At 45.1% G+C, this 10,261-nt stretch overlaps 1 protein-coding gene across 1 annotated transcript; it reads right to left on the minus strand.

Annotated features, from left to right (window-relative positions):
* Positions 1 to 1,547: 1,547 nt before the first annotated feature.
* Positions 1,548 to 9,379, minus strand: NCALD (neurocalcin delta). Its single transcript, XM_074144934.1, has 3 exons — positions 9,002 to 9,379; positions 1,941 to 2,046; positions 1,548 to 1,645 (listed from the first exon to the last, which is right to left on the minus strand). The coding sequence occupies exons 1-3, from the start codon at positions 9,377 to 9,379 to the stop codon at positions 1,548 to 1,550; spliced, it is 582 nt and encodes a 193-aa protein (XP_074001035.1).
* Positions 9,380 to 10,261: the final 882 nt, after the last annotated feature.

A 10,261-nucleotide genomic window follows, 5' to 3' on the forward strand; every position in this document is an offset into this window, starting at 1 on the left:
CTTATTTTACTTAGTTTATTTTAAATTAAGGCTACTGGGGATTAGCATCTACAAGGTCACTTGACAAAACGCCAACCTTGCCTGTCAGACAAAGGTTACTCTAACGAGCTCACAAATTCCCAGCGCTGTGCACTGCCTACATGGGTACCTCTCCAACAGGATCACAGAGCAGACTTTAGCTAATGACAGTTTAATGCCAATTTAGTCAGCATAATGCCTCCTGTTGCTAAAGCTTTTCCATTGCAGCAGCGCTTGTGAAGTCCCTAAGAAATCCCACGAATGTCTACTAGCTCTGCATGCAGCAGCTTTGACCAAAGGATAAGTTTTTGCAGCAGCAAATTTCAGAACTCCTGCATCTAGGTGAGAAGATAAACATTCAACATTTCTCTCAAGAGCTGATCTTTTTTTTGTTTTAATTTTTATATATATAAATATACCATAAAGCGTACCATTTCCTTGTTTCAGTACAGAATTTTTTGAACTTTACTAAAATAAATGAAATATAAATGCTACAATTTTATGTTTAAAACAAGTTTTGATGACAACCTTCCCCTAAGGGCAGGTCCAGAAACTCTGTTATCTACATGGAGAGAGACAAAAACACCTCCAAAACTTCATACTACGCAAGAGCATTCAGAACAGCAGATGTGCCTCAGCTGGAGCTGCGTGCCCGTGAGTTCCTCACGTGAATGCCCGCTCTCCTTAGTAGAAACTGCTCTATGACTAACCTGAAATTTTCACATTCAACATGTATCATCTCCCTTAAATTCATTGTCAAGACCTGGTTTTCCCTAAGCTGTGTCTTCCTTTGCTGATCCCAAACAGCAAGAGGTATCGTCAGTTGTGGATTTGGGGATCAGGAAGGCAAATTGCTCATTTTTTCAGATAAAGCCACGTGAAATCAACCACTGTAAACCTAGGAAAAACTGTCCGTCTTTGTTTTTTCCCTTCTTCTTCTTCACAACCTGGAAAATGTTCACAGCATTGAAACAGTGAGGTGCAGGAGCAGAGGTGAGGACGATGCACCCCGCACCCGTTTTGCACTTTTGTACTTATTCTCCATCCTGTCTTTGACCTTAACTGGTGCCTCCTGGACAGGAGAGGAGGTTCCAGGTGAATCCTACCCCACCTATCGCAACCCCTTTGGTTCAACCTCTACTACACTTTCAGGTCCTGCGGGTGAACACTCAGCTACTAAAGCAGCAATCTAAAAATCTGTCAGTGTGTCTTGCTGCCAAGGGTTCTGTTGTTGGTTTCCTCCTTCTCAACGCGTGCTTTCCAAAACAGACACGTTAAAACAAAAACCAAAATGAAATCTTTAAAACAATGATAACACCACAATATCTGTTTAAAACAGTACTGCCCGTGCTCTGGACAAATTGTTAAGAGCAATTCAGCATTCTTATAATTAATCCACAACAAAAGAAGCTATAAGATGCCACAAAAGAAGGCATAATTGGCCATACAGAGGCAACACTACCATGAATGTTGTTTGGCAAGGGAAAAAAAAAAAAAAAGCAGATACATATTTCATCCAAAGAATGGGTTCAGAACTGCCCGGCGCTGCTGGGATCACACTGCAGGAGACGGACTATGGATGGATCGCTCTTGGCGCCTCGGATGAACTCTTCCAGAGAGAGTTTTCCTAGAAAAGAAACACATTTGCTTAGTGCACATGGTGGGTCAGAGCACACCTGCCAAGCCTCTGGACAAGCACGGTGGAAGGAAGCGGGGGGAGACCAAGGAAAATCCCTGGGGAAGCAACCCTGCAAGGCAAAGCCCTGCCTGCCTCCTCCCTGCTGGCTGTGGACGGCGGTGGCTCTGCCTGAGTGGCTGAAGGAGGAGTGGCGGGTTTGACGGGTCGCCCCATGTGGGCAGGACACCCCAGCCACCCAGCACAGAGGCAAAGGCAGCCACCCTGGTGCCTGGAGGGTGCCTACCATCACGGTTGGTGTCCATCTGACGGAAGATCTTCTCTGTCCTCTTCTCTGGTGTTGATTCATCTTCCGGCATCTTCATTACAGAAGAAACCATCTTATAGATTGCCTGTGTGATATGACAGGAGCAAAGAGCTGGTAAGAAACACATTATCTTAACGCAGGGGTGTGATTATCTGCTGGTGACTGAAATAGACAGGAAATATCCCAGGAACATCAGCTGGGACCTGCTGTCCAGATGCTGGAGGGAGTTGGGTGGCACCAGTGCATGCAGCTGTCTTCTTCAGCAGGACACTCATTTATGAAATACTGTGTTTCCTTATTTAGTCACGGTTGAACACAATCTGGGTTTGGGCTGAGGTTACATTTTTCCTTATTAAAACAGTCTTTGGATGAATTTATCACTTGTACAGTGCATTAGGCCCTGGCAGCTCCTGGTGCCTGGGGAAATGGTAAGACCACTGAGGTCTTGTCCTGCGCTGTGGCATGCCTCCATGCTTCACCCACCCAGGGTCTGTCCTCACCAACTTTGTCCCTTCACCCTGCCTTCGCTTCCCCCTCATATCCTTTCTCTCCCCCCTTGGTCAGCATCCTGCCTGTGAGGAGGGCAGTGACTCACTCCTGGCATTTGCCGTGTCGCACAGATAATGAAGACCTGACCAGCAACAAGGTGGCCTTTTCCTTAGGGAATGGTGTGCCTACACAGCTAAAAAACCCATTCACAATTAGTTCTACAGAGAGCAGATGTTCTGGTCCCACACGGCACTGGTACCACCCATAGCCATTCTCTGCACAGACAAATCCATTAGTCACGTATGGTATTAGCAGTCCCTAGAAGAGAGGTAATGTTAATTTTAAAACAACGATGAGCAGTTGTCTCTGAACTCATTATCCAAACGTTGCCTGCAAATGCCAGAATGCAGTACCAGTAAATGACTGTTTTGTGTGCCAGATATCTTTACGGTGCCACACAGCTGGGAGAACAGTGGCAGCGAGATGGCTGCAGGGTGGTGGCCTTGGGGGACCCTCCCAGCCGTTTGGAGAGGCAGCACATCCCAGCCCAAGGCAGTGTTGCCCTGGTCTGACCGGCTCCTTCTGCCTCCCGTTGCAGCTCGTTGGCCTCCGGCTGACGGGGGCTGCCCTGGGCAGTCACTCTGCCCTCCAGCCTTGGTCTGTAGATGCAGATCGATTTATTCCACAGATTCAAATTCTTGTTTCCCCCCCCATCACGGTGTCTGCAGCGGTCAGTTGATAACTCAGTGCAGACAAGATTGCTTTAGCTATTTGTTCTCCGCTTCCTCCTGCTCTGGGAGGGGGGGTCCTTGGCACAAGCCCAAGACCACTCACTGGATCTCCCCTTTTCCCATTCATGAAGGCACTCTACCCAGCATGCTCCCATCATCTGGCCCAGGGTCCCCAAGGGACGGCTCCAGGGACGTGACAGCACAGATTCACCAGCTGGAGGATGCCGCTAAGCAGCACAGACATTTCACATTCAGACTAGGGAGCACCCGCTTCCTCAGCCATCTTGCTGATTTCTTCTCTGTCAGCAGCTCACCTCTCACATCTCCTGGACTTTAAATAACTTAAAGAGTTACACCCTGAGAAAGGCATTTGTCTGTTTAATTAATTATCCATCGCTTACGCTCTGTGCAGTGAAACATCTGCTCCCTCAGTTATGTTACCAACCATGGCCGTGGATTTCTTGGTCTGCCCTCCGGTAAGCCTGTAATGCTGGCTATGGACCCGAGCAGGGGAACAGAGAACATTTCCTCATGAACAGCTGCTGGTTGAATAGAAAAGGGGTGGGCACCCTTTTATTCGTCATCATTGTCACCATGATTTGCACTGCAGGAATTCCCAAAGGCTCCCAAGAGGATCGGGGTGCCGGAGTATTGGGCAGAGCCTCTGTACAGGCAGGGATGCTGTCCACACAACCACGATCATCTGATAACCAGGAGAACGGAAGAAGGGATGAATGTGCAATCACTAGAACATAGGGATGAGGAAGCTGGAGGAAGGAGGGAATAGGGGAAGAAAAAAAAAATGGAGAGGGTGGACAGTAAGAATTTACACCTTCCTCATCCTCATCAGCATGCAAGACTCGCAGAGGTCAGAGCAGAGATGAGGCTTATAAATCTGCCAATGTTTAAGCATCTTAAGCTGTCTGGCTTTTGTCTGGGGTAGGAAGAGAGGTGGAGGGGTCATTCCCTCACTCTGGGTGAGAGGATGGCAAAGCAGAGAATCTGTATTGAAAGTGTGGGAGGAATGCCCCGGATCGGGAGTGCAGGCGTGTTTACTCTGATCAAAGTAACCATAGTAAGAATATGCAGATTTTTAGGACAAAAAAAAAAAAAAAAAAAAAGGCAAAAAAAAAAAAAAAGCACTTCAAGATGACTTCATCCTACAGGGTCCTTTTCACAGAGGCGTGTGAAGGGAATAACAGATGAGATATTCTAGGAAAGCCAGATGGGAATAACATAGTAAGCGTTCCTTTCATGCTGAAAATGGTTACTCTGGACAAATTCTTATGTCCTTACTCAGAAGTTCAGTGGGAAGTTTTCTCAAAGTAAAAGCCAGCTAAAGCTGATTAAGAATCTTGAGATTTGCCCCATATTAATTCAGTGCAGCTACACAGAGCTCTTTATTGCATGTTTGAAAGAACAAGCTTTCAAAGGAAGCTGGTTTCATGCGATAATTAGGTGGAGCAGGGCTGTACTAACCCTGGGCTGTAACCTGGGACCGAAAGGCTGCAGGGGCTCCACTCCACGTGGAGTACAATGCCTTGGCCTCACTGCACTTGGGCCAAAAGCCGTCGGTGGCACCCAGCAGGAGAAGGTTTGGAAGTGGTTATCTATCAGCAGCACCCAAATCAAGGCAGCCTTCGCAGGTGGACTTCTTTCAGGAGTGCCCTGGTGCCCCTCAATGCCACCAAGAAATTGTGCCTTCAGAGCCCTGTGTGCATCACTGGAGCGAGAACAGGCTCCACCTTCATCAGAACCGGTTCGTTCCCTGCAGAGCTTTCCCTTTGATTTTCCACCTGCATGTGGATGAGCGGCAATGGCTGATTTAGGGCAAATCTCACCCCTTTGCCCATTCGCACAGATTTTGCACCCAGCTGCTGGCTGTCACTGCTGCACTTGGGCCAGAAACCTGGGTGAGGACTGCGCTTTCCTCCTATGCTTGGCAAAGGGTCAATGAGCTCCTTACTGTGAAGGCAGCAATGGCAACACAAGTTTTGAGGCAATCCTTTTTACTCTGTTGAAATAAATTTTGACAGCTAAAAATCTCATGAAGTGAATAACCAGCCTGAAAAAATTGCTTTCCTCTCAATCCCATGGGGATTTTTGACACTGTCTGTACTGAGAGCCATATCAGCTTCTGCTTCTTTCCATATCAGCTTCTGTTTCTTCCTGGCTTAAAAATGAGCTCACCCAACAAGTGAAACACAAGTGCTCTATTTGGTATTAAACTGGAGGTGTTATTCTCATCTCTCGGCTCAGTATTCTTAAGATACCTTATTCTTAAGATGCCTTATGACTCCACACAGTTAAAAAATGTACCCTTAGAAGAAAGTTTCCGTGTCTTATTTGAACTCTTGTTTTAAGAGACTCTCGCCAAATATGTCCCATTTCAGCAAAGGGAACAAACACAAATCTTCTAGCTGGTTCTCAGCTATTTTTGAGTGGACCGGGCTATTTAGATTATAGGTAAACATATAGGAGACGTGAAAAGCATTTCTAGAGCAGGAGAATCTGAGAGGATCTGTGGTGAAGTCTGTCAGCAGGGCAGGCTATGAGCATCTTCCCAAAGTACTTTGCAGATGTGCTACGCCTGGTAAGTGTAGCAGTATCCTGTGGACCTTCTTTCATTAGGCTTTGCAATGATCAGCCCACCACTAAAGTCCTTCAGGCTATGTGACCCTCCAAACTTGCACCCAGTTCCATGCAGATGGCTTCTGTGTGCCTCTAAGCAGGGCTTTTTGGAGATTTGTCTAGGGGGAGCTCACTGGCAGGCGTGGTGAGTGTGTGATAGACTACGCATACATGGTTAACACCACTATGGTAAACAGAGCTTAAAGGAATGCAGGTGCTTTGCCCTCTAGCCCATCGCTTTGCAGAGAAAATGAGCTTCAGGAAGCTGTTATGGACTATTCACGTTAATATCTTTGGCAGCTGGCCAGTTACCAGGGCTCCTGTGAGACATAAGACATCTTAACTAGTAGCTCTGCTATTTCAGTGCTGCTGTTGCCACCACTGTTACCACGAGCACCCTCTTGCAATGTTGACCAAGAGTGCAAGGCCCACATTGCCTGCAGCGCTGCTAGATTAGGCCAGAGCAAGAGAAAGGAAATGTGAGTAACCATCAGCATGACAGTGAAAATCATTACTTGAGTAGTGGACTCCGAGAGAGGACTTTTGTTTTTGCACAAAGCAAAGCAGACTGAAAAGAAGAAAAGTGTGCCTTGCCCCTATGTTATTTAAGATACAGTAATCCCACTGTAATAGGGGCAGTATTTTAATGTGAAACTAAGACTTTTAGATTGAGGGTGTTTCTTTTAGCATTAATTTTGATGTATTGTCTCATGCAAAAATCCCGATGAAAACATAATAAATCCTGCTAAGCAACATGCAAATGTATGCTAGATAAAGGACTTGTAATAGGTTCCTCTGAGACTTATATCAGAGATATTACAGACTCCTGTTTGCCACTATCAGAAAGACTGTGACGGCTGAGGGCCCCCAGGAAGACATTTGATACAGAATCCTGTCTTTCCATATTAAAAAATAATCATCTTTTGTAAATGAAAGTGATAGTTGTTAGCTGGTTTTTTGTAAGTCTAATCACTCTACATCAAAGGAATCTCTCAATGAAGCAAGAAAATGTGCTCATCTACTTCATTTTCACATACCAGCTGAACACGTTTCCAGAAACTATGCACCAAACCCTACCCCATGGGGAGGAGCTACAGGTGACCAGTGCAATACAGGGAGATCACTATGACCATAAAAAACTGGAAGAAGAGAAGTGGGTGAGATCTACAAACACGTTGACTCATGGGAAGCTCCATCACAGAAAGGGCAGCTTTCCTGACTGCAAAACCACCGATGGTTCATGGTGCAGAAATTACAGTTGCTGAGGCTTATTAGGCTGCTTTTTTCCATAATCAATTTTTGTGTGGTCCCTCAAAATGTGGGGTGAGAGTAAATGGGAGAAAGCATCGCTCAGTGGAGTTTTGGGTGTGATCTGAGAAGATGAGAGAGCCAAACCTCCCAAGAAGTGCAGTGGGAGTTGGAGTGCCAGGCTGAGGGCTGTACCCAGGCCAAGTGTTGCCCTGGGTTGGATCTACAAACCGACAGAACGTCGCCCTACACTGATCCTTAAGCTGCAGTTTTGTTTGACAATAGCATCACGGTTGTAAAGGATGATGCTGCGGTTTAGTACCAGCAGGACTGTGAAGAGGAGGTAGAGCACTTCAGCCTCTAATCATGCTGGTGAGCAGATCTGGGGTAACTGGAAAAAGCTTGCCAGTCCTCGCTTGGCTTCTTACAGAGAATCCAGCCTCTGATGCTTTAATTAAATTTGACATGAACGTATTTGTGGCAACCTCATCCATATCTGTAAAACTTCTGTTCTGGGTCTGGGGGGTCTGTTCAGCACTGGGGCCTTCCCAGGCTACTTGACAGCAGCAAGAGGTCCTGTGGTCCCCGGGGCATCTCCTCCTCCTGAGGAGCAGGCGCTTGCTTGGGTTTGGCTCCTTGTGTTTGCTTTGTACTTTGTTAGTTCTTCTGAGATTCTCTTTGTTTTCTCATGAGGAGAAATACAGCTAAGAAAACGATAATTGATAGCCTGTTTACCCCACCCGGGGGAGAGGAAGGTACGTAAGGAACAGAATATCTTCTAATGCAAATATTCTGTGGGGTTTGTCATGGCGCGGAGACAGGGAGGTCTCTGCATCTGAATGCAATCCTGCTCTTTAACTCAGACACAGGAACACAAAACAGAATAAGTGAAAGACGACACAACAGCCCTGCATTTGCAGATGGGTTTTGTATCATCCGGTCCTGCTGAAGCAGCACAAGTGCTGGTCTCAGTGACTGTCCGGAGGGCATGAGAAGAGCCCTGGTAGAAAGACAAGGGCACCACGCGTTAGGCTGACTCCATATGTGCAGTTTGCCATCCCAGCCTGTACTTTGCGTGCATTCCTTTCCCTTGATTTCCAGCACAAATATAAATCTGAATAATACAGTACATAGTTAGCATTTCAAAATTTCCAGGGAAAGAGAGGATCTTGATAACGGGCTTTTTTTTTTTTTTTTTTAAACAGTGCTGCATTATACAGGCTCAAGCTGTGTAAATATACCACCATATCAAAAATGTTTTAAAGCTTTCAGTAGAGTGATGTGCCTCGAGGGTAAAAACATGTTAGAGGAAGCCAAAGTGAGGTGGGACTCCTACTAACACCACATGAAAATGCATCCAAAGAAGCTGTGGATGGAATCTTTGTCTGCCCAGATAAGGTTTATCTTTACTGGCAACTTAATATGAAGACAGTTGGTATGATACTAAGTACGCAGACCTTGCTGGAATGAAAAGAAAAAAAATCCCACCAAATTTAAAATATGTGAGCTGGTTCTCCATAACAACATGATTTGCTTCTTCTTGTGGAAGAAGCCTGCCTTGCTTAAAAGTACACTGCCTGGTTGATCTAAGATACCTACTTGGTCCAACTGTAATTAATTGTAATTAATTGTCAGTTTTTTCCCAGGGGACAGAATCACATTTACCAGGAGGTTAGTTGCTGTGCTCCTGCCTGACAAAACTCCCAAAGGAGACATTCCCCCACAGCATGTTGCTCAGGAAAAACTTGCAATGGATATCAAATACTGTAGTGTGAATTGTTACACGAGTTTTGCCAAATGAAATAACATTTTATATTCAAGAACCAAGAACATAACGCCCCAAATGCTGTCAGAGCTTTTAAGTCAGTGTCTCATTGCAACATTGGTTCTTAATTTCCTTGGAAGGAGGGAGGCCAAGGGGTGACTCTGAGGATCACATACCTGCACAATTTCCAGCATCTCTGACTTACTGATGTAGCCGTTCCCGTCGAGGTCGTACATGCTGAATGCCCACTTCAGCTTTTGCTCCAGTTTACCTCTCGATGTTACACTCAAGGCTATGATGAATTCTCTGAAATCTATTGTTCCATCTCCGTTGGCATCAAAAGTGCGGAATACATGTTCCGCAAACTTAGAAGCGTCCCCATAAGGGAAAAAGTTCCCATATATTTTTTTAAACTCCTCCATAGATAAATGTCCACTTGGACAGTCTCTCAAGAAGCCTTTGTACCACTCCTGGATCTCGTGTTCTGTAAAGTCTGTACTTTCTAGCAAATCTTGCATGACTTCAGGGCGTAGTTTGCTGTTTTGCTTTCCCATATTGGTGTCAAAATATTAACTGCAGAGGAAAAACAAACACATATGAATTATTATTACTATTATTATTATCATTATTTAGAATCTATTAGCTTGGAGGCTGTAGAAAAACACTGTGCTGGATTCTGAGCTTTCTGATGATAGTTCACTCTTGGGAATCAATTGAGACTTTGGGGCAGTGTGAGCTACTACAAGTATACTCTGAAAAAATCAACAAGCTTAATCCACCTGTTGATTACATTGTCTTTTCGCAGTCTGGAGAACTGTAATTATGTTGAATTTACTGCTACCCTACTTTGCCTTTGAAATTACAAGGTAAGCAATGGATGTTACAAGGTGTAGCTGATCGGTAGCTGTGTCTTGCAGCAACCCTCCATCCTGGTCACCCAATTGTCTCAAGGACCTGACTTGACTGAGATCCATTTTTTTGTACCTCTGGTGGAAACCAGGTCACTACAAAGGGCTGTGTTCACTTGGGCTTCCTCCAAAATGGGATCAAGGTGCATCTGCAGCATACTCTGAAACCAGGAGCTCCAAAGCCCTTCTAGATATATCTTTATAGCCAATCAGAGCCATCCAAAATTTGCCTCTCTTGTCTGGCATGGACCAATTCCCATTTTAGTTCAAAATGCAAATAAAATCTGAAAAGATGTTATCAACAGTGGATTCCCCCACCCCAAACTATTACTGTGTTTTTTTAATTCACCTTGTAGCCAGAAATTGGATCTATTGCTAAGTAATAGTAATCTGGGTGGTCACAGCTCTTTGAAAAAGACCTCTTTAAAAAAAAAGGAGGAGAAAAAAAAGTACCCTGACAACAAAATTGGAAATTCATTTCCCTTAAATTAACCATTAAGAAATATTGTTGGATACAGCTTCTTAAGG

This window comes from Numenius arquata, chromosome 3 (genome assembly GCF_964106895.1).
Source record: "Numenius arquata chromosome 3, bNumArq3.hap1.1, whole genome shotgun sequence".
Lineage (NCBI taxonomy): Eukaryota > Metazoa > Chordata > Aves > Charadriiformes > Scolopacidae > Numenius > Numenius arquata.

What these genes read in the sequence shown, in the direction of transcription:
- NCALD (XM_074144934.1), bottom strand. Translation starts at nt 9,379, where the DNA reads ATGGGAAAGCAAAACAGCAAACTACGCCCTGAAGTCATGCAAGATTTG. An exon ending in AGATGCTGGAAATTGTGCAG is followed by an intron (nt 2,047 to 9,001) that starts GTATGTGATCCT and finishes CATATCACACAG; the next exon opens with GCAATCTATAAGATGGTTTC. An exon ending in GATGGACACCAACCGTGATG is followed by an intron (nt 1,646 to 1,940) that starts GTAGGCACCCTC and finishes TTTCTTTTCTAG; the next exon opens with GAAAACTCTCTCTGGAAGAG.